The 24,448-nt window shown below is 45.7% G+C and overlaps 1 protein-coding gene across 2 annotated transcripts; it reads left to right on the top strand.

Moving 5' to 3' along the window:
* The first annotated feature begins 251 nt into the window (after positions 1-251).
* snx16 (sorting nexin 16) lies at positions 252-21,202 on the top strand. 2 transcript variants are annotated; one of them, XM_036521507.1, is made up of 8 exons: positions 252-398; positions 2,699-3,194; positions 6,141-6,227; positions 11,428-11,576; positions 12,774-12,843; positions 13,579-13,715; positions 13,996-14,124; positions 17,989-21,202. In XM_036521507.1, the coding sequence occupies exons 2-8, from the start codon at positions 2,835-2,837 to the stop codon at positions 18,095-18,097; spliced, it is 1,041 nt and encodes a 346-aa protein (XP_036377400.1). In that variant the 5' UTR covers positions 252-398; positions 2,699-2,834; the 3' UTR covers positions 18,098-21,202. The 2 variants fall into 2 exon arrangements, with proteins under 2 accessions (XP_036377400.1, XP_036377401.1); XM_036521508.1 differs by lacking the exon at positions 17,989-21,202 and adding an exon at positions 15,108-15,258.
* Positions 21,203-24,448: the final 3,246 nt, after the last annotated feature.

The raw sequence follows: 24,448 nt of genomic DNA on the forward strand, positions 1-24,448 counted from the left end.
AAAAGAAATATAGGCCAGTTTTAATACCCTAAGTCATTAAACCGGCTCAGTATTCGAGATCGTAAAGACAGGTGATCAAAAACACCGCCACGTTTGCGTCTGTTTTCAAACACCAAGGTACTTCAGCTCCCTGGAGAATTAGTCAGCGCTTGTCTCATCTGATTGGTTGTTTATTCCTCAATGGTAATGAGTCACTGCGTGATGACGTACGAGGGACGTAGTGACGTTTTTCAGCGTCCTTTTCAGTGAAGGAGATGGCAGCGTTCACAGCGAGATGAGGCGGTGGAAAGTGGAATGTAACTAGCTAGCTGGGGGGAAAAAACATAAAGTTCAGCCAAAAATCGGACCGATTATTGGTAATGAAACACAAGACCTTAGGGGGCCGCAAGGGAAATCAGGTGGGTAACACACTCAAAACCTGGGTTTGGATGAAGCGTCGGTGTCAGATAGCTTGCCTGCTTGTGAAGCACAGAAGCACATGATCCTGTTTATTAGCTTGGACAGGAAGCAAATATTTATCCATCTAAACATTATCTGTCTTAGCACTTTTAACATTGCATGTTATCCGAAATAGATTTCTATCCTGATGCACCAGCTTGTGATTACTTCCAAGCTCCATGTCTGATTATGTTAACAGTTATAGCTACCCAGATAGCAGATAGCCTGCTGATTTTGATAGTTATCACTGTATTAACAAGCGAGATAGCAGACTGTAATCCCCAGAAATAGCTATAAAACAGTCAGGTGAAAAACATGTCGTTAGCTAACTGGTGAGGCTGCTGATTGGAAAAAAGTACAATTTCGGAATAGTTGGATAGCTAGTTCTGTTTAAAAAAATTAAAGAAAATAGGAAACATGACATTGTGGTGTCCTTTTGTGGAGCGTCTCGCGGTCGGCAGTATAGGAACTCTTTGATCATAAGACAGAAAGGTAACAACTATGTACATTGCAACTAGACTGTATAGCTACCTAGCTATTTAATTCCGTTTGCAGCGATCAATTAGCCCGCTAATCGCTATGTCAAACACGACTGCGTTGAAATTAATGGCGAGCCAGCCACGTAGCATGTAAGCAGTCGGTTCACATATTGTTTGGTTGATGGCTCAGTGGCACATTTTTGGTGGCTGTTTCTCTTAGCAACATAGGCTGGCCAACTCGGGTTAAGGATCTGTCGTTAATGTGATCTTGTTAACTGGCTAGAACTTTCCAGACCTCCCCCACGCAAGCGAAGGAGGACCACAAAGTGCCACCAAATGTGTTTCAGGCTTTATATGTTGTGCGGTGTCTTTTACAGTTAATTAATCTAAATCGGTCAATTTCCCTCCGCTATACTAGGAAATAGGTGTAACTGTTATCCATTTCTGAACGGAATTCTGGCCTTTCCAGTCAGTAAGGTAAACATACATAACTTGTCTTCTGCTCGTATTAATGCTTCAAGGGCATCGTAAAGTTGTTAAACCTGAACGACTGGTTTTGTCTACAAGTGAAAACATGACATTGAAGGCAAACTAGCTGGACAGTCAATCGATTGACGGTTTGTGTATACGTTTGTGTGTGTGTGTGCGTGCGTGCGAGCGAGAGAGAGAGGCAGAGAAAGACCCGTGTTTGGAAAAGCTTGACGGTCATCAGTTAGTAGCAAGGTGTAGAACAGACTGGCTTTTGTCCTGGAGACTGTCTCGGGCAGTTCATTTTCAACAGGTACTAATTTTTTATCGGATCGGTGGTCTGACCCACTATAAATATAGATCATCAGACTGAGTACCGTAATTGAACTGACTGGGCGCAAGTCTCGGCGAGGAAGAAAGCGCGAATCAATATTGCAGGAGGGAATTAAACAAAAGCACAGCTCTCTGAATTAAAAAAAAAAGAAATACACAGCTCCTGCACGCATCAAATTAAGCTCTATCGATAGAGTAAAGTAATTAATTTGTGTACAGTCAGGGCTCTGATTAAACTGGAGCTGTCAGCTCACGAATGCTTGCTTACTCACGGCTGAAGTATAACTGTCTCTGTAAAAGAAAGTCGAATGTTTTTTTTTTTTCGTCATCCTTTGTTCCTTAATGGTATGATGAAAGAGCTGCTAAAACGCCGCTGTACACCCTCAGAACATAACTCCGCACTTCGTTCCCCACGCTCTTAAGACATACGGGGTTGACATGATGCGCAACTGAATTAAGCAGTCGCACTGACACGGACTTGGCGATTGTCGAGGTCAGGCTTCCTTCGCTTGCGAACCAGTTCATGCATTCGCGTTTTTTAGCGAGGCACATCGGAAGGGTTTTGTTCATGGTTCTGCGTTCCTCTTTCCAGTAGACTGGACAGAATAGAACCCCAGAGCCCTCAATTCGTAAGTGGGTGGTTTCACGTGAGCTTTGTGTGTTTGGTAGGTTTTATGGTTTTATTTTCCGCTGTTCCCCTTTATCCTTGTTCTTTTTGGTTTTATTGAGCAATTCCATGTGCACGCACACGTGATAAATCCCACTGCACCCTACTCATGTGATTGCTCTGCTTTCGTTAGGGTAAGACCAAGGAACGACCTACCTCTCTTAACCCGTTACTGTATGTGTATAATAGTGTTTATCTTTCCAGAGTGACTGAAATTACGGTTGAGCTGTAAAAAAAAAAACACGCACAGACACACACAATAAGGCACTGTTCCATATAGCCACAACTTGATTGGTGCATTTTCCCTTCGTAGGTGGTGTGGAGACTAAAGAAAAACCAACAGCGCAGTGGAAGTCTCTTCCCAACTGTAGTGCGCCCCCTATGGTGAGGGGTGGTCCTGCAAGGGGCTGGTCGCGTGAAGGCAAGGAGGAAGAGGAGGAGCTGAGGAGATGGCCACGCCCTTCGTTCCAGTAGCAGTGCCCATGGACAGGGGGTTGCTGGGCAACAGCAGGCCCCGCGCGCAGAGGGCGTCCTCGCTCGGCAGCGCCTCCAGCAGCTCGGGGTCCTCCTCCTCCAGGGGGCGGGAGGGAGCCCCGACAGAGGAGCGGGCATGCCCGACTCCCACCCCACCCCCCCAGTGCCAGAGCCCCACGGCCCGGGCCCGCCTGAACGGGGCGGACTGCTCCATGGAGTACTCCAGTCGCTCGCTGTCCCAGGACGAGGGCTCACTGGGCCGCGACCCCGAGGAGAGGCCCCTCACCCCAACCGTGCTGGGGTACGAGGTCATGGAGGAGCGCGCCAAGTTCACCGTGAGTAGAGCCGCAGCTTGGAGGGCACGCCAATACTGGCCCTTTTGTATTCTGATAAACTAAATACTAATAACTAATTAACTGCCTTAATCCATTCTGAGTCATTATGCTATAAGCAGCTCACAAGGGGGACTTGAAAGGAGTATGAAGTTTCCAAGAGTTAATGGGTCAGTGCGTGCTGGAAAATGAGCTCTGGGGGAAAGCTTGTGTTTGGACTTACTAATCGGACATTAAGTCAGTCACCCTTACAAGACTGGCTTATGAATGCCAATTACGTCCAACCAAACACTTTCCCTGGGGTTTACTTTCCAATGGAGCAACCTGCGTGGTACATACAGTACCAGTCAAAAGGTTGGACACACTTTTTTTTTTCTTTTCCACATTTTAGTATGATAGGAAAGGCATCAGAACTATGAAATAACACAAGTGGAATTATGCAGTGACCAAAAACTGTCATAAACAAATCAAGACTATCTTATATTTCAAATTCTTAAAAAATGGCCAGAATTTATTTTTTAGCTAAAAATTTTTTGGAAAGAAATTCCTACATAGGCATTATCTTCATAATTTATATTTGTCTAAGAAACAAATTGCAAGCGTTTATGCACAACTCTTTAGAGCACAATGTCTTTGAATACATGTTTCCCATTATCTTAATTAGGTGTGTCCAAAGTTTTGACTGGTACTGTACCTATAGATGTAATATGAGTTGGGTGTAGTGTGGTGTGACAGGAATCCTATGGGTGCTCCTCTTTTCATAAGTACTTAATTTGCACCATAGTGTATTTACATTAGCTTTGTTGCTTTGTTTGGTAAGGGTTGGAACAAGAGGCAGGTTTGCTTCAGGAATTTCGACCTGCACCATAATAGTGAACGGTACAGAATGCTTTGCATCCAGTGGTATTTTTAGTTCCACCCACCTCAGAGGAGGTTTTCTGAACAGCCAGCCAGAAATTGCCTTCAAACAATGGTCATCTTGCTGATTGGGTAGAAAGACAGACCTGACAAAGGGAAGGAGGCAGGCCTTTCTGGTGGCTAAAGATGGCATAAGATTGGCTCTGACACTGCAGCGAGGGGCTGTGTTTAATATTTCATCACTCGGACAGGCCCTGTGATTGGCTGAGGTGCGCCACCGAGGTGATGTGGTGGAGGTAAAGTGTGATGGGGAGGGGCAAGGCAGCACCTCTTCTGACAGCCTTCAGAGGCGGGGCCGGGACGGTCTACAGTTCCAGACAGCACTTCCAGTGACAGAGCACTGTATTATTTATATGTGCAGCGGCTGGCCTTGTTCTGAGGATAGCAAGGCCTGCACTCTGTGGGCTTCACGCATCGTTCATTAATATTTACCAAGGTGACTCTGGGTGAGTGACTAACTAAAGAGTTACCGGGGGAACCCCAGCACCCCGGCAACCTCTCCACTTAGTGGTAACGAAGGACGCCCCACCTGCAGGATGTCATCACGTCACCTAGGCGCTATGGTAACTGGTTACTGTCACCGTGGTGGTGCAGCTTGCCTTCAATTTAATTGAAATGGGCAGCAGTGCGGCATGGTGGTGAGGAGTAGGGCTTGTAGCCGAAAGGTTGCTAGTGCGATTCCCCGCTGGGACACTAATGTTGTACCCTTGGGCAAGATACTTTTGTTTCAGTAAGTTATTTCAATACAGTTGCTTCAGTAAGTATCCAGCGGTAAAAATGGATAAAAGCATAACCCATGTAAGTCGTTCCTGATAAGAGCATCAGGTACATGACAATAATTTAATGTAAAATCAAATAAAGTATAATATATATATATATACTAGTGTTGGTAATTCAACATAAGCCTCTCCTGTATGGCTGGGCTGCCTGGTTAAGCCTGCTTAAGGAGACCAATATCCTTTATTACAGCTTGTGGTCAAGACACCATGTGTGGGTAATCTGGGTTTTGTGTTTTTGCCATATCATCACCTGAGCGCTGTCTCCTGCCCAGGCTTTGTGCCCGGCACGTCACCAGGGAGACGCCGTTCGCATGCTCGTCACACCTGCCAGGCACAGATGCTACCTGGCGATCCCGCTCGAACCACAGAGGCGTGTGCTTTGCAACATCGTGCTTATATCAGCTTCACCCCATCCATTCCCACCAAAACTTCCTCAGCTCCTACTAGGAGCCGTTTTTACACACCGCAGGGCTGCACTGAGGGGCGGCAGTGTAGCATAGTAGTGTGGAGCAGGGCTCGTTACCGAAAGGTTGCTAGTTTGATTCCCTGCCGGGGCACTATCATTGTACCCTTGGGCAAGATGCTTAACCCACAATTGCTTCAGTAAATATCCAGCTGTATAAATGTATAATTTTATCACTCTGGATAAAAGTGTCTGCTAAATGACAATAATGTCATGAAGTAGCTTTGAGATCTATCTTTTTGGATGTAGGAAGCAAAATGTTCTAAAAATGCCCCTGTGTGGCTGAAAAAAACCTGACTCTCCTGCCTGTGTTCTGGCTGTGAAGTTGCCAGTAGAATGCTGGGGGAATGACACCTCAGCCGTCTTCAGGGAGGAAGCTGGTTTGCTTCAAACTGGTAGCTACAAACCACTGGACCAAAGTCTGTTTGTAAGTAGTGAACTGAAAGCAGCTGAAGTTGCAGTTCAGTGCAGGCCACAGCATGTTCTCTAAAGAGAACTGAAATCTGTTGACCGTGAGCTGTGTAACTGTTTGATAACCTTGGTGGGACAGGCCCTGGGTGTGGTCTCAGGTATGTCAGTCATTTGTAGGGGGTGTCCTCATGGGAGGTGGGGGTGGGGGGTGAGAGTTTGTTGGAGGTGCAGTGTTTGAGACATTTCATAAGTAGCTGATGGTAGCTGAGTTTTGATTTTTGCTCTGGGAATGTTTACCATGTCCTCCTGTGTTGTTCTGAAATGGGTGTGGAACTGGTAACCCAGTCAGCTGACAGTAGTTTCCTCTTTCTGTCGCAGGTGTATAAGATCTTGGTGAGGAAGAGCCAGGAGGAGAGCTGGGTGGTCTTCAGGAGATACACGGACTTCTCCAGGCTGAACGACAAGGTCAGCTCCAGTGTGCATTGCGGAATGTTCCCCATGTTCTGTGTGTGGAACCCTGGAAGGGGAGGGTTATTCAAATAGTCTGTATGGTACCAAGATATCAAACTAAAATTTGAAAATACAGTAAAAACAAATGGAGCGCTGCCTTGCATCGTGGGAAGAAAGTAAGGAACATATCAAAATTCTCAAATGTGTTCTTTTTGCAAGCAGGCCGTCCAAGGGGATGAGCCAAATAACACTGCAACACTTTTTATTATACATTGAGCGATATCCCAGAGAAGTCTATGGCTGCTAGGGATTAATTAAAAAGCCTTTCTTAACACAGCCTAATTTTATTTGAAAATGTGAAAGGTGAAATTGTTTCACATTTACTTTACATTAAACATTCTATTAGTGCTATGGACTGTACCACCACTGAAACCCTGCAGCCAAACTGCCTATACCCGTAGCAGCCAGAGCAGTGTCAGGAAAGGGAGGGGGAGGCGAAGCTGAAAGAAATCATTCTTGAAGCTTCCAGCAGCAACTCAGGACTGCGGAGAGACTGCGGAGGCTTTGGCTGGTCAAGCTCACAGTGCCTTGCAAAGTTAGCTATAAACTGCTAAAAAGCTACATGATAAATGAGCTTAGCTGACTAACAGGTCACTACCAATCAATCACTTGCAAGCCAGCAACAATTGGTGTTGTTGTCATGTAGTAAAATAGTTAGCTAATTAGCCAATCATTGATGGTGTTAGCAAGGTAGGTTCAAAGGTCAGAGGTGAAAGGGCAGCAGTGAGCAGGGTGCTGTGTTGAGCCTTGGGTGCGGTCCAGGCCCAGCTGTGGAAGCTCTCCTGCAGGGAGTGAGATATGCAGAGCAGGCAGGGAGGCCCTCCCCAGTGAGGCCATCTGCAGATTGAATCAGAGGACTGAGTGCAGGCCGAGTATAGGCTTTTAACCTGAACGTGCTGCTGCCGTAAATTCATTTGTCAACGTGTAAGTGCCTTCCTCTCCACTTCGGAGAGCTCCAATTGGTTAATATCAGTCAATATTTAACAAGCAATTAACTAAAATCATTCAGTGCTTCATTAGGTCCCACAAATTTGCCCAGTGCCACAGAATTATAATGTTTTTACAGCAGTTAAGACTTATCCCATTACAGTATGTGCCTCTGAATGATAAATACACACACACACTCACACACACACACACACACACACACACACACACACTCACAGAGAGCATCTGCTCTCCTGCTTCAGTGTGTGGCATAAGCGCTGACTGGTGGTGTGTGTGTGTGTGTGTGTGTGTGTGAGAGAGTGTGTGTGTGTGTGTGTGTGTGTGCGTGTGTGTGTGCGTGTGTGTGTGCGTGTGTGTGTGCGTGTGTGTGTGCGTGTGTGTGTGCGCGTGTGTGTGTGTGTGTGTGTGCGTGTGCGTGTGTGAGAGAGAGAGTGTGAGAGTGTGTGTGTGTGTCCGTGTGTGTGTGTGTGTGTGTGTGTGTGTGTGTGTGTGTGTGAGAGAGAGTGTGTGTGTGTGTTTACTGGTATGTATGTGTGTGTGTGTGTGTGTGTGTGTTTGTGTTTGTTTGTCTGTGTGTGAGAGAGCGTGTACAGTGGGGTTGTGCCAGCTCCAGAGGGAAGTGAATCTCACGCATGAACACACACACCCAACACCAGGCGCACGCAGCTGCCCGAGCTTCAGGGCGGAAAGGGACCGGGGGGGCTTTGGGGGGATGAACGGAATGGAGGACAGTGAGGAACCTGGAGACGCTTCTGAAACGTACATTAACACCTATGAGACGATGCATTCCTCTCACAGTACGATGCAGTTCACAGAATGGAGCTCACAAGGTTATCATGGAGCACTGTTCCCCGCGAGTAATAATGCTGATAGGAAAACAAAAATATACAGTGCTGTGCAAAAGTATTTGCCCCCTGACCAATTTCTGACATTTCTTGCACGTTTGTCACGCTCATCCATTTCAGATCAAGCAAACCTGATTATACAAAGATAAAACACAAGTAAACACAAAATGCAGTTTTCAGTGCCAATGTCATTTATTAAGGGAAAAAAAAAACATCTGAACCTACATAGGCCCATGTGAATAAGTAATTGCCCCCCTAAACCTAATAGCTGGTTGAACCGCCTTTTGCAGCAATAACTGCAGTCAAGCGTTTGCGATAAGAGGTGATGAGTCTTTTACATCGCTGTGATGGGATTTTTGCCTACTCTTCTGTGCAAAATTGTTTAAGATCAACCAGATTGGATGGTTTTTGGGCATGAACAGCCTTTTTAAGGTCATGCCACAGCATCTCAATAGGGTTCAGGTCGGGACTTTGACTAGGCCACTCCAAAACCCTCATTTTGTTCTTTTTTAGCCATTCAGAAGTGGACTTGCTGGTGTGCTTCGGATCGTTGTCTTGCTGCAGAACCCAGGTGCGCTTTAGCTTGAGGTCTCGAACTGATGGCCGAACATTCTTTGCCAGGATTTCTTGGTAGTGAGCAGAATTCATGGTTCCATCGATAATGGCAAGTCGCCCAGGTCCTGAAGCAGCAAAGCAAGCCCAGATTATCACACTTCCACCACCATATTTCACTGTTGGCACAATGTTCTTTTTATCAAATGCAGTGTTCTTTTTGCGCCAGATGTAACGGGATGCATTTCTCCCAAAAAGTTCAACTTTAGTTTCGTCAGTCCAGAGGACATTTTCCCAAAAGCTTTGGGGATGATCAAGATGCTTCTTGGCAAAAGTGAGTCGGGCCTTGATATTCTTTTTGGTCAACAGTGGCTTTCGCCTCGGAACTCTTCCATGGATGCCATTTTTGCCTAGTGTCTTTCTGATGGTGGAGTCATGAACATTGACATTAACTGTGGCAAGTGAGTCTTGCAGTTGTTTAGACGTGGTTCTTGGATCCTTTTGGACTTCTGCAGCTAGTCTGCGGCGTGCTCTTGGAGTAATTTTGCTAGGTCGGCCACTCCTGGGAAGGGTCACCACTGTGCCATGCCTTCTCCATTTATGGATAATGGCTCTGACAGTGCTCCGCTGGAGTCCCAAACATTTACCAATGGCTTTGTATCCTTTCCCAGACCGAGACATCTCTATAATCTTCTTTCTTGTTTGCTCTTGAAGCTCACTGGAACGCGGCATGATGATGTGTGTTCAGTATGGCCTACCTCACCTTGTCAGACAGGTTTTATGTTAGTGGTCTCCTGATTGGAAATGTCTGGCAGCAATCAGGCCTGGGTGTGGCCATGAAATTGAACTCAGCATTCCCCAATAATAGGATTTATCACAATTACCTCACCTTTTAACAAGGGGGCAATTACTTTTTCACAGAGGATCATGTAGGTTTGGATAGGATTTTTCACTTAACAAATAAAATCACAACAGGACAACTGCATTTTTTTAATACTTGGGTTATCTTTGTGTAATGTTTGAATTTGTTTGATGATCTGAGAAGGTTAAGTGGGACAAAGGTGCAAAAAGGTAAAAAATCAGTAAGGGGGCAAAAACTTTTGCACAGCACTGTATACAAGTTCTCTTTCTTTCCTTTTGTTCTTGTATCAGCTTAAATGAGAAGTGGCAGTGCAAATTCAGTCTCAATTCATCTCACTTTTGACAAACTTTGAAACCCTTTCCTAAAATTATACTAGTGACATACACCTCAGGCTGCCTGTGTCAGTCTTACCAGAGCTGATGGCCGTTCTGCTGTATTTCTCTGCTGAATGTAGCATTACTGTGCTGGTGCTGTTAGTAATGGACAGAATAAGTAAAGCAGGGAAAAATTCCTCCGATGTGATTTTTTTTTTTTTTCATTCTAGCCAGTTTTAACCTAAGTTGTGTGGTATTGCGATTTCACGGCATATTCTCAGACCTGTAAAACATTTAGCTGTTTTCTGATTTCGCCAGATTTTATAGTACAGTTTTTCATCTCATGCCTGTAGTTAACATTTATTTAGGTTTCAGCTCGAGTCCCAAAACCCTACAGGTCTGTCTTCCATCTCTTGTGCCTGAGCGTACTCTGATGGAAGGACACGTTTTTTAAGTGAAGTTGGTGGTGCGGCTTTTGGAGCTTTACAAAGGAGGGCCGGCTCCAGTGAACCTGCTGTTGGTGCTCTGTTCATCCACACTTTTTGTCCTTTGTTTATTCGTGTCGTGTAAAAGCAGGCCAAGAGTGGGTGGGGAGCGTGAGAGCTGTCCTTGTCATCCTGTAATTTGGGGGCGTGATTGTGTGCCCAGAAACACAAAGACACCCTGTCCCCCCAAAACAATAACAGGCTTCAGCTGACAAGCCAAAGCAGTGCACAGAAGCCTACCCTCCTGTTCACTGACACTGTATGATGGGCTTGTGCGGGGGAGAAACCGGTTCTCTCAGTACTCCACAGCCTGGGGGAGTAAGAGATCCGTGAGGCTGAGAAAATGGTCTTGCACTTGAGAATCAGGATATATGCACCTTGTGTTAATACACATTCCAGTGTGCTCGATCCTCTGGTCGCTGAAGTTTGCAGGTAACTGCTATGAGATCAGTCCCAAATAAGAGTCTGAGCTGTGTGGCTTTAAAATTATCGCTCACAAAGTCACCTCAGTCCACACTTTACCGGATTACAACCTCACGCCCTGTTTTGTGTTTGCGCTTAGAGAACTCTAGGGATTATGTAGTGCCAGTTGTGGTTATCTGAGGTCACCAATGCAAACGGCTATTGTTGTTTTGGCTTCCCCTGTTTGCAGTGCTGGGTTCTGGCCCGAGCAAAGCTGGGCGAGGCCTCTCTGCACCTTCCTGCGGATTCCTGGCCCCCCTGAGCCAGGCAGCGCCTTTCTCATACTCTGTCATCATACCCTGTCCTCAGCATGTGTGAGTGAGTTTTTGCGCGTGCGTGCGTGAGTGTGAGAGAGAGAGAGTGTGTATGTGCATGTGTGTGTACATCCATGTCAGTTTTTATTTGCGTGTGTGTGTGTGCATGCACGTGTGTGGGCGTGCATCCATGTCAGTCTGTCTGAGTGTTTGTGTGTGAGTGTGCAGGTAACTCTGTATATGCACATAGTGCTTAAATATTTCACACTGGTCTGCGTGTCTTTATGTGTTTGGGGTAGGGTTCTGACAAACTTCAGAAAGTTAGTGTGCAATGCTCATGGTTTTGCATTTGTGTAATGCTGCAATACGAATGTCCTCTGCTGCGTTTTTGCACCTGAACTCTAATGTGCGTGTGTGTGTGTGTGTGTTTCAGCTGAAGGAGATGTTCCCAGGGTTCAGACTGTCTCTCCCGCCTAAGCGATGGTTTAAAGACAATTACAACACCGACTTCCTGGAGGACCGACAGCTCGGGCTGCAGGTCTTCCTGCAGAACATAGTCGCGCACAAAGACATCGCCAACAGGTAGGCACGCTCCGTGTGCATGCGTGCATGCGTGCGTGTGTGCATGCGTGCATGCGTGCGTGCGTTTATGCATGCATGTGTGAATATCTCACATGCTTAGAGAATGTGTTAGGTCACATTACATTGTGAATTTCTGACTGTTAAAGCTGCAGTCGCTATTTATAGAGAATTCACCTGTTTTTGTAGTGTTTCTATCAGGAATTGAAACATGCAAAAGCAGGTATTTCTCAGCCTGTGGGTTTCTAAGTTTGGGCTCTCTGTAGCGCTGTGTTGGAAAGCACCCTGTCTCTCTGCACCGGGATGGCCCACTTCCCCATTCCGGTACCTCTCCATTGAAGCTCTTTTGTGGCAGTCCATCAGCATGCAGTACATATACACTATGCTATATCACACACACACACACACACACACACAGCAGACAGTGGCTCTCTGTTTGGTGTATTTGAAACCCCTCTGAAAGTGGGCCACCGTGCATGTGTAGCTGCCAACCCCCCCCCCCCCCCCCCCCCTTTTACCCAGAAGCCCACAGGCATACCCAAGGGCACACAGACAGCTTGGTGGATTTTCAGCCCAGATTGGCTGAAGGGCATCACATGACAAACCTGAGGGAGAGGGCATGAGTGGTCATGTGCTGTTTGGCCTTGGAGGCACACAGCAACATTCACACACGCGCATGCACGCACAAACACACACACACACACACATATACACATAAATGCAAGCACATACACAAAGTGTATGCTGGGTGTATCTCTCTCTGCATAAGTTAGCTCCTGGTGTCAGGTGTAGAGTCAGCATGCGGTTATTAATTCACGCTTATCAGCTACCAGAGAAACGTGTCTTTATGACATACTACACATAGTGAAAGTGATCATGCACACTCGTATCACATCTGTAGACAGGCTTGACAGCATTTGCGGTTGACTTATGAACTTTCACTTGTTTGTAACTTGCATGAGCTTGTTGAAAGCTCTACCTCCACTTATAGTTTCATTTATAGATTTAGGTTGGTAAGTCTGGAGATAAGTAAGTGGTAAGTCTGGATAACAATCTTATGGCCCAGAATGTGCATTATTCTGTTTTTTCATGGTCTGGAAGGTTGAATATTCTGGTCTTTTCACGGTCTGGAAGGTGGATTGTTCTGGTCTTTTTATGGTCTCCTCTAATGGACTGTGTCCTCATGCTCGCTCTCCCCAGCATGGCGGTACGAGAGTTCCTGTGTCTGGATGACCCCCCTGGTCCCTTTGACAGCCTGGAGGAGAGCCGGGTAAGGGCCCAGCTAAAGCCCAGATGCACCAATGAAATGAGACAACACTGAGCACTGCTGAAACCACAGACAACACTGGAAGGAGACGCTGCACTAAAACGCATCGCTAACACCCACACACACCAAAGCCACTCTCCCTGCAACGGGAGCGTATTTACACATCTCATGCAGATCCGTACAGTCCGCTCCGTTGACCTAAACAGTATTTGTTTACTCCGGAGCCAGCATGCACATGCTAGGCGGCACGAATCTCTTTGTTACCCATAATGCTTTGAGGCATTTGGAGCGGGAGAAGGGCTGAGAGTTCACTTCAGTTCAGAGCGCTGTACTGGTATGACAAAATCAATATTTGTACTGCTAATGCAGTATACAGAAATAACGTAAATAACAAATAATGATAAGTATAATAAACGATAATTACGAACAACAGTTGAACATAATGTTCATTTGATTTTGATTATAATCAAAGCAAAACAAAAATTAACACATACCTACATACATATACTGGCATGTGGGTATAAAAAATACATTACAAAAAGACAATACAAAAAGAAATGGTAACTGACAGCAGTAACAACAATTATAATAATGGTAAGTGCTGTATTTCCAAGTTGGCTTACTGGTACTTAGTGTTTCCTTTCTTTTCTCTCTCTCCTCTCTCTCTCTCTCTTTCCCCTCCTCTCTCTTTTCGTCTCTCTCTCTCTTTCTTTCCCCTTTTCAATCCCTCTCTCCCAGGCCTTCTGTGAGACCCTGGAAGAGAGTAATTATCGGCTGCAGAAGGAGCTGGTGGAGAAGCAGAGGGAGATCTCCTCTCTCAGGAAGCAGCTGGAGGAGAAGCAGCTCTACATCCACATACTGGAGAAAAGGATCAAGTAAAGCTCTGTCCTCACTGTGTCCTCACTGTCCACATTGCCAAGTGTGCTGGGTTTGGGGTGTCTTGGGTGTGTAATGGGGCATGTGCAATGTTGGTTGTGTAATGAGGTGTGTGTGGTGTTGGGTGCGTAATGAGATGTGTATAGTGTCTGGGGTGTAATGCGGCATGTCTTTGGTGTTTTAATGGGGCATGTGCAGTGTTGGGTATGTAACGGGGCGTGTCTTGGGTGTGCAGTGCTGGTGTGTAATGGTGTGTAATGGTGTGTTTGTCCTGCACAGCGGCACGTCACTGACCCCGGAGAGCCCCTGCGTTCTGTCAGGGCAGGGCAGCGAGAGCAGCGGAGATGTGGATGGAGACGTGGAGTGCTCTGCTGTGGAGGCCGACCAGGAGATGGGCGAAGAGAGCAGGTAACGCCCTCACGCTCCCACAATGCACTGCAGCGAGGCCAAGCCGCGTGGCAAGGGTTCTGGCTCTATTAACAATAATACATTTTTCGAGACAGAGGCGCCAGATAAACTGGCCAGTGTGAAGATTTGAATCGATGCTATTGCCGTATAGCCCTCACATAAGGATGCTCTTTCCACAGTCTGAATGTAGCATAAGTCCAGGTAAGAGTAGGATACAGAAGGCGTACGCAGTCACTAGCATAGCAGTTGCAGGTAAGCACACTAAAACAAACCCTTTCATTTTTCATGTGGCAGGTTTCTGGCAGCTGGAATAAAAGACCTGTGTGCTGAAAGCAACCATCCCCCCAAAATGTAATGACATACATTATGGTGTACAGTATTATTACTGCATACCAGGTTCAGTGAGACATCGTTAAAGATGCTGAGCTGTTCCCAGAGACCTGCTGTCTCCCCTCATCTCTGTGCCTCTGCATGCATCTGCCGCTTAAATCAGATTTTCCCTCTCAATTACACTGATGCATTTCTGCGGCGGCCGGGGTGAAGTCCAAGAGGCACTTCAATCTGGAATGCACCCTTGTTCAGAAATGGATTTCTACAGAAATTCCCCCCCTCGCAAATGCAGTTACAGGGCTGAGAGAAAGATGGCGGCTCCCCTTAACCTAATTTCAGTGTTGAGTGAAATTAGGCCCCAGTGAGTCGGGCTCCAGTGGGGTTTCTATGAGGAGGGGGTCGGGTGGGGCAGAGTAGGAGGCGCATGGGACTCCCTTTACCTCCTTCCCTTCATTCTTTCAACCCTAGACGACTTCTGCTAAATTTCCCATTGTCATTGATTGAAAGGGCGAGTGGAGGGGAGGGAGCTTTTTAATACCGATGAGACGGATCCGCTATTGAACCTGAGCCTGGATGTGTGTCTGACCTGTGACATCTGACCTATGACCTGTAACCTCTGCCCCTGCCCTCCCTCTGCCCACCCCCCCTTGCAGCTGCACTGCTCCTCGTCTCTGACCCGATGGAGGTATTGAATGGATTACTCTGTGTCATCCCTGCGGTCTGTCTGACATGTGTCTGACCCTGTTGCTCCTGTGCTCCACTCTCCCCCAACCCCCAACCCCCAAAAAAGCTTTGTACCTTGTGCCCCCCTCCCCCGCCTCTGTGTAATCATTGTTGAACTTTAGGGTTAGCATAATAAGGTTTCATGAATGCCATAGGTAGAGCTACCAGTCAGTCACCCACTTCATGAAGTTTCACTCCTCCATTACTACTGCTATGATTTTTTTTAACCCTTCTGTCGCCATCTAGTGGAGGTCTGTAGCACCACCGCCACCACCACGCACGCTTGTGTTTGTTTTTCCTGCTTGTGGGTAACATCTTGAAAATGTGAAGTTATGGTCCCCTCTGTCTGTCCCCCGGTGCAGTCATGATCCAGTCCCATGATCCCTTGCTGCAGTGTGTGTCCAGTGTCTGTCGCACCCCTAAGGGGCCGTTTCTTGCATAGAAAGAGGTGGTCTCCGCTCCCACCCCCAGAGGAGTGGTTCTGACAGTCTGGCAGGGGTACATTCCGATTGGGGCAATGTAGGGCATCTAGGGTGGTGTCTGTCCATCGGCGTAAAGCGTATGCTGTTAATTACTTTGATAAACCACCTACAAGCCTACAAGCACATTGTTATAGAGTATGATATTGTGATACATATTTATGTATGAGGTGTACAGCGGTGTCTGTATGGTAGTGTATTATTATAAAATAGTATAGAATGGTGTGCAGCAGTATACAGTAATAAGTAGAGGTGTGCAGTAGCGTACATTATTGTGTATGGTAGTGTTTTTCTGCATACCCCACTGACTCCCATTATATACAGTGCTGGCCAAAAGTATTGGCACCCCTGCAATTCTGTCAGATAATGCTCAATTTCTCCCAGAAAATGATTGCAATTACAAATGTTTTGGTAGTAATATCTTCATTTATTTTGCTTGCAATGAAAAAACACAAAAGACAATGAAAAAAAAAATTAAATCAATTATCATTTTACACAAAACTCCAAAAATGGACCGGACAAAAGTATTGGCACCCTCAGCCTAATACTTGGTAGCACAACCTTTGGACAAAATAACTGCGAACAACCGCTTCCGGTATCCATCAATGAGTTTCTTACAATGCTCTGCTGGAATTTTAGACCATTCTTCTTTGGCAAACTGCTCCAGCTCCCTGAGATTTGAAGGGTGCCTTCTCCAAACTGCCATTTTCAGATCTCTCCACAAGTGTTCTATGGGATTCAGGTCTGGACTCATTGCTGGCCACTTTAGAAGTCTCCAGTGCTTTCCCTCAAACCATTTTCTAGTGCTTTTTGAAGTGTGCTTTGGGTCATTGTCCTGCTGGAAGACCCATGACCTCTGAGGGAGACCCAGCTTTCTCACACTGGGCCCTACATTACGCTGCAAAATTTGTTGGTAGTCTTCAGACTTCATAATGCCATGCACACGGTCAAGCAGTCCAGTGCCAGAGGCAGCAAAGCAACCCCAAAACATCAGGGAACCTCCGCCATGTTTGACTGTGGGGACCGTGTTCTTTTCTTTGAAGGCCTCGTTTTTTTCCTGTAAACTCTATGTTGATGCCTTTTCCCAAAAAGCTCTACTTTTGTCTCATCTGACCAGAGAACATTCTTCCAAAATGTTTTTGGCTTTCTCAGGTAAGTTTTAGCAAACTCCAGCCTGGCTTTTTTATGTCTCTGGGTCAGAAGTGGAGTCTTCCTGGGTATCCTACCATAGAGTCCCTTTTCATTCAGACACCGACGGATAGTACGGGTTGACACTGTTGTACCCTCGGACTGCAGGACAGCTTGAACTTGTCTGGATGTTAGTCGAGGTTCTTTATCCACCATCCGCACAATCTTTCGTTGAAATCTCTCGTCAATTTTTCTTTTCCGTCCACATCTAGGGAGGTTAGCCACAGTGCCATGGGCTTTAAACCTATTGATGACACTGCGCACGGTAGACACAGGAACATTCAGGTCTTTGGAGATGGACTTGTAGCCTTGAGATTGCCCATGCTTCCTCACAATTTTGCTTCTCAAGTCCTCAGACAGTTCTTTGGTCTTCTTTCTTTTCTCCATACTCAATGTGGTACACACAAGGACACAGGACAGAGGTTGAGTCAACTTTAATCCATTTTAACTGGCTGCAAGTGTGATTTAGTGATTGCCACCACCTGTTATGTGTCACAGGTAAGTAACAGGTGCTGTTAATTACACAAATTAGAGAAGCATCACATGATTTTTCAAAGGGTGCCAATACTTTTGTCCGGCCCATTTTTGGAGTTTTGTGTAAATTGATACTTGATTTGACTTTTTTTTCTTTCTCTTTTGTATTTTTTTATTGCAAGCAAAATAAATGAAGATATTACTACCAAAACATTTGTAATTGCAATCATTTTCTGGGAGAAATTGAGCATTATCTGACAGAATTGCAGGGGTGCCAATACTTTTGGCCAGCACTGTATGTAGTGGTATACATTAGTGTGGAGCTGTATACAGAAGTATGTAGGGGTATACGGTTAAATGTACAAGTGAACGGTAGTACACCATGATATATGTAGTTCACAGAGATGCACAGTAATATGTACTGGTATACAGTATTGAATACTACTGTCTGTTGCTGTATGCACACTGGTATATAGTAGTATGGAGGGTTATACAGTAGTAGTCAGTGGTATACAGTAGCACGCAGAGGTATACAGTAGCTCGCAGTGGTATATAGTACTATGGGGTGGTATGCAGTAGTCCACAGTGGTATACAGTAGTCCTCAGTGGTATACAGTAGTATGCAGTGGTGTATGTGGTGTTGATGCCCTCGCTCCTCTCTCCCCTGCAGCTCTGAGATGCAGTCCGGCAGACACTCCTGCTGGTGTGGGCCACCACTGAGCAGTTCCCCTCCGGTCATCCAGGTGGCGGCGCTGTCCGAGGCCCTGCCAGAGCACTGATCCAGGCCCTGGACTGAGTAGGAAGAGCACAGGGATGCCCTGCTCCCTCCCTCCCCTCTCTCTCTCAGCTCATCTCTCTCTCTCCGCCTCCATCCTTGTCCATCCCATCTCTAAGTTTACTGGAGGCCCTGGATTTCTGGAGTGGTTTCTCTGAGCCTGCCCAAGACCCTGGATGTCTGGAGCCGTTTCTTTAAGCCCCCTGAAGGCCTTGGATCTCTAGAATGGTTTCCCAGTGCAAGTCTAGGCCATGGACCTCCCCTGTCCTTGGAGAGAAAGGATACAGGTTCTGCTTTTCTCCCTGTGTGGACTAGTGCCCCTGAAAAGATAAGATTTCAAGAGAATCTCCTCTTACTCCTCCTGGGGGCCGTGTGGATGGTGACTATGTCTCTGTAGTGGGATGTGTAAGGAGGGGGAGGGGATATTTTCTCAGAGACACCCCCACGACATTTCAACAAGGGATAAAACTAATGACAAGTTCTGTCTCAGTGGAGGTGGTGGAATTACTGGGCCATGTGATCAACACCACTCCCTCCACTTTCCCTACTCCAAGCTGCTGCACAGCACTGGTGCATGATTGGAAATGTAGTTCTGACCACTGTTTGCCCAAGTGGATCCCTGATCAGGTGAGAGGGAGGAAGGAGGATCATACAGGCTCCCTCACCAGAGACACCAATGAGATCTCCTCTATGGGGCCTAGTGATCTGTCTCTCAGCTGGAGCTCTGATGTCGCTGCTGGTTCCCTCTCTGGCAGTTGTGAGGTCACCAGACCTCCTGGGGGGACTCTTCTTTCGCCACTTCTTTCGTCACTGCCATCATTGTCACTTGGAAAAGAAGGAAAGGGGTCATATCAAGTGCTCCAAGAGTGCTATATCACCAAAATCACTCCAAGAACGAGCAGTCTGCCTCCAAAGCAAATTAGTGTGGTGCTCTGGACATGGAGCTTTCTATGGAGGGGGGCGAATATTTAATCTGATGAGCAAAGGGAACCACCTCCTGTAATGTGTCGGTCCACACACAGGCTGTGAGAGCATGGTAGGCTAAGCAGGTGTTGCAGTCTGCACCCTACCTTTTAGCTCAAGGGGAGCTCAGGTAGAGCCTCCCTGATTCAACAGAGGCCTCGTTTGCCTGTAAGAGCAAGCCGTGCCTCGTGGCCGCCATGTTGGATTTCGCTTTTGTTGTCCCTCTGTCTCCCCTGATCCCTAGAGACCCAAACAGACATGGACCCACCCTCAGTTTTCGTGCGTTCCCAGCGGGTTTGGCCCTGTCTCTCCTGATTCGTTAGACCTGACCACGCATCCCTGTGGCTCTCCTCATCGCTCGGACACCGCAAAACTGCTGGCACTAAAACTATGGGGTGCCGCGGTGGTCTGAACTGCAACGGTCTGGGACCGTGACGGACTAAACCGCAACGGTCCGAACCGCGACGGTCTAAACACAAAGTGAACCTTAACCAAGCAAAGCCTGCAACCCTTGGACTAACAGACACGGCACTCTGAAATAGCACTGTAGATATTATATATGCATAAATTAGCAATTGTTACCGATTTGGTATAACGCTCTAATGAATGTAGCTATTATGTAGCTATGATTACAGTAACAATGCGATGATTTAAGCCATCAGACTCCATGAACATGTAACCTGATCAGACATGCTCAATGGACACAAACACATTGGAACTTAAAAGGCTCATTCCAGGCCAAAAATGAAAAACATCCAACATAACTCTGGGTTTTACTACCAAAGTGACCAAGACAGCTAGGGATGTGCCTTTCGAATAATTTGACGTTCGAATAAAATATGGCTCCCAAGACCTGATAATCAAGCAATTTTTCCCCACTGTTTTTTCCCCAACTGTTATTGTTTCCATGTAAAAAATGAGATGTGCATTCACTCACACGTTCAGGTAGGTCATATTAATGCACACTCATTTTTTAAGCTGGTTTCTTAGGTTCTCCTTCCTGATTGGTCAGAAGGAATAAACTGGGTTTTCCTTAATGTTTTTTTTTTTTAATGTTTTTTTTGGAAGAAGTGTTAGAATACCTGTACACATAATTTATTGGGGATCTCATGGTTGAATGTTTGATCTCGGCCCTCTTTTGCTTTGTTGATGTTGTTGTTGTTGGATACAAAGCGTGCCGTGTCGTGAGAGTTAGAGTGAGGCTTCATGAACCCCAGAATGGGTGGAGTTGTTTTGTCAGTTGTTTTTCTGATTTGGATGTATAGTGGAGTATTTCTGCCGGGAGGGAAGCCTCCTGATTGGCTGGTATGGGTCAGTGAGTGACAGCAAGTGTTGCCTGCTATGAGCAGGTAAAAACATGCTTAACCCAGGCTGACAGTGACAGTCCAAACCGCTCTTCCCTTTGGAGTTGGTGTTTCATCTTGTGCTAGACCTGTGTTTGAAAGTCTGATCACAACTGGTGGTCCAATCAGAAGCCAGAGAGAAGTGACAGAACACACTCCCCCTTATTTTCCCCAATTTTGATCATAAAATATAGGTCGCGTTCTTGACCTTTCGGTCCAGAATTATGGTGGATCTGATTTGTGATGTGATTGTACGAGACCAGCCCTCAAAAGCTGATGGTGTAAAGAGTGTCCCACCCTAAAACCTTAAGAGTGTAAGCAGCACCTCTGCTTACCTCAGCAAGGAAAAGACAGCTTGTCCCGTGACCTCAGGTTGCATTTCTGCGTCTAGGCTGAATTCCCATCACGTACGTCTTCAGCCATCTTGATTTGGCAACTGGTGCGCCTGAGAACACCTGACGACAGTGTCTGTACTTCTGCCCTGTGTCCACTCTGTCAGAAAACGGCCGAGCTCGGCACAGGTGACCCCTGCCCCTCCTTAAATGTTACATGAAGTTTACCATACACGCGCCTGGTGTTCAGTGACACTGTGGCGTATGGTGGCACCTACACCAGGCTAGACAGACAGCTTGCCCTTGTGCATCTTTTACTTCTCTGCATCTTCTCTAAAATTTCGCTAACAACCTTACAACTGTTGTGCTTGCGTGCGTGCGTGTATATGTTAACACGAAAGCGTTTTAATGACCAATGTCACTCAAAAATACACTGCACGTGTGTGTGTGTGTGTGTGTGTGTGTGTGTGTGTGTGTGTGTGTGTGTGTGTGTGTGTGTGTGTTTTTTCATCAGAAACGTCACCTAAAGCCAAACTTAGTACAGGAATAGATGTTTGCTAATGTCACTAAAAGCCATGTTGGGTACATTAATTGTGTGCATCTGTATTCAGAACGTCTCTCTAAAAGCTCTGCTTGCAGGTGCTTCAGAGAGTTGCCCTGTGTGTAGGGTCTGTGTGTGCATGTTTTCACCTCCCATGTAAGGGCTGAGGCGTGTTTGAAAATGGCTGAGGCATGTGGCCTGATGCACTTTAAATTCCCACAAGGGAGGCTGTGCTTTCAGGGCTGCAGTCCTGTGATTCCACATTTATTTTATTTTTTCCATCTTATTATTATTTTTTTTAATTTCGCTCAGCTCCAGCTTCCTCAGAAGCAGAGTGCCTTCTGTCACCATACCCCTGCCATCAGACACTGCTCTGGCTGTGCGTACGTGTGTGTGTGCGTGTGTATACACATGTGAATGTCCCTACATGTTTGAAAGTGCCTTGCTAGTCTTGCCATTATTGAGTGTGTGCACCTCTTTGGGTAATTGCCTTGTAGTGTAAAACATCACTGTGTGATTGTGCTTAGCATCTCACATGTTGTAGAGTTACGTTTGAGAGCCTCATTTGGAGACATGTTGTAAAGATGTGTATTCGTATTTGAGTCTCTGATACTCAGTGCAGATCAAATATATACTTGTACTATTGGGGAAAGGGGAGAAAGTTGTCAGTTTAACTAGTTGGTATGATTTCTTTCATCGTAATTGTGCTAAGAGCCGTTTTGATCCTGTCTGAGCACACTTTCAGGGCACCTTTGCAGACCCATCCCACACCAGACCGGCGGTCTTGTGTTTTCACTGTGTACAGCAAAGGACGACACGCAGTCTGGCTACACAGTGTCACCCAAGGTCACACTGCAGGCGTGAGGATTGAACGCAACACAGGGATGGGAGAGGTAGTACCTAGTGAGGAATACGGCGCTCTTGTTTGCACCCATTAGAGCCGCTTGATTAATATGGGGCTTTTTTTGAACCAATGAAAGTGCTTCTCTTCAGAGCGTAGTGTGACATATTGGCAAGGAGCTAGGTTCTAAATCAATAGGAGTGCTTCTCTTTGGAGTGCAGTGGGGCACATTGGGAAGTAGCAAGCTCCTGAGCCAATGGGAGAGCGCCTCTTTGGAGTGCAGTGCGGCATATTGGGAAAGTTGCCAGGGTGGTTCCCAGGTTAGGCGCTCGTTGCTCTCTTCAGCACTTAGTGCTCTTCATTACTTAACCTGAATTTCTTCCGTGAATAATCGGCTGTATAACTGGATTACGCATAAAATGTAACCTGTGTAAATCTCTGAATAAGAGTGTCTGTTCTGTATTTCTTTATTTGCATAGGAGAGTGCTCCAGTAAGCAAAGGAAGTCACCCTGTAGCATGGTTGTACCCGTTTACTTTTTTGTTTTGTTTTGTTTTTTTTTTTTTTTTTTTTTGGTAGAGGTGTTTGAAGGCCTGCGCAGTTGGAATATTTGAGTAATGAAAATCTTACTTTTCATTTATACATACACAACCACATAACCACTCACACTGTCTGAAACTCCAGTTTTTTCTGTGTAAATAGTGACTCACAACAAAAAAGGCCTGTGTTCACTCACTTTAAGGGAGAAAAATCAATAATTTGGGTGTATTTGATTTTTTATGTATATATTATTATTTTATACTGGATTCTTTTGTGAATATTGATGCACAAAAATAAAACTATTGTTGTTTTGTTGTTAAATTACATACTTAAGAATAAACTGGTCCAAATCGATTTGCAGTGTTGTGGTCAGACATTTGGACATTTGGGCATTGGGTCTCATGTCAGGAGGCTGTACCTCATCACGTAATGGTGGACATAAAGCCGCGCTCCTCTCTCAGAGCTTACAACGCCACTCAAGGTTTGAAGACCCCCATCCCGGGTACTTATACAATCACGGATGAGCTCTTATTTGCATGAAAATACCGGTAAACTTCATTCAGGAACTAATATATATGGGCTTTAATACTTTATATTGACTCAGAACTGTTTTGTTTTTTTGTTTTGTTGATGGTTTTTCTTTTTCTTTTTTTTAATAAACATGATTATGGAGCGATATTTCTCACATCGTACTTTGAATCGTGTCATCTGTTGGAAAAGAGTAATAAATATTTTCCATGAAAATGCCGTGACTTTGTCATGCTGTGTTTTCAGCTTCCGTTATTTTTATATGTGCTAATGAAATGTAGTTTTTCTATGGGACATGTGGGAACTTTTTTTTTGCTTAATTTTTTCACTTTAGCGGTGACCATTACAGTTTATTATATACAGTAAGTCTGGATACGGATACCACTTACCGTGAGACAAACTAGGTTTAAATCAGCATTTTCCCTCAACTTAAATTTACAGGAACAGATTGCCCCTAAGTTGGTACGTAACTGGTTTCGTCGTTGAGCCCCAGGTTAATATACATATACCCCACAAACTTTATGTTAATGTCGCATCATTTTACTCATACGGCTGTCACATAAATAAGATACATATATTTTAGTGTTTTAGGAGGTTTACATAAAGGTGAGTTTATGTAACTTGGGGCTTGCCTATAAACGCGTCTGCACGTGTTTCTCAAACTGCCCTTAATGCGGGCAGAGATGAAAACAGCAATCTGTCCAGCTCGGAGCATAACCTTAACTCCGTTTTTCCTATTTATATCAAATCTAATATTCTCATCACGAGAGGAATTGCGTGCCCTCGCACATGTTTTTGACACGAGCTTCATGTTACCGTCACGGCAGAATGGCATCGCTGTTCCTTCACACGGCATTAGCGCCCAAAATGAAACATGATCTGGAAAGTGATGGGAGAGCGAACAGCGGGGGAATTTAAAAAAAAAAAAAAAAAAAACACCCCTAAATCGACCATGTTTGACTCACTGCCGAGACGTGTTCCAGGCCAAATTCTCCTGCCGCGACTCACTTGGGATAGTTGTGATTGTCGCATTGCGTGTCACAAATTTTGGGTCCGCGAATCGGTGAGGAAACGGATGGGTTCCTGTTAATTACATCTGTGAGGAATGGTCTTCTTACTCAGAAATGAGAAAACCAGCTGAGTGTCTACCCCAAAGGTGTACACAAATAGGCCTGGCCTTCTACCTCCGCTGTTAGAATTACACAGTTTAAAATCAGAAATCAGATGCGATCTAATAAGATGTGTCTTTTCAACTGTAACAGCAAGGT

This window comes from Megalops cyprinoides, chromosome 2 (genome assembly GCF_013368585.1).
Source record: "Megalops cyprinoides isolate fMegCyp1 chromosome 2, fMegCyp1.pri, whole genome shotgun sequence".
NCBI lineage: Eukaryota > Metazoa > Chordata > Actinopteri > Elopiformes > Megalopidae > Megalops > Megalops cyprinoides.

Bases quoted from the DNA above. Each gene is read 5' to 3' on its own strand.
- snx16 (XM_036521507.1), top strand. From the start codon at position 2,835: ATGGCCACGCCCTTCGTTCCAGTAGCAGTGCCCATGGACAGGGGGTTG. The intron at 6,228-11,427 runs GTCAGCTCCAGT...TGTGTGTTTCAG, and splicing joins TCTCCAGGCTGAACGACAAG to CTGAAGGAGATGTTCCCAGG. The intron at 14,125-17,988 runs GTAACGCCCTCA...TCTCCCCTGCAG, and splicing joins GAGATGGGCGAAGAGAGCAG to CTCTGAGATGCAGTCCGGCA.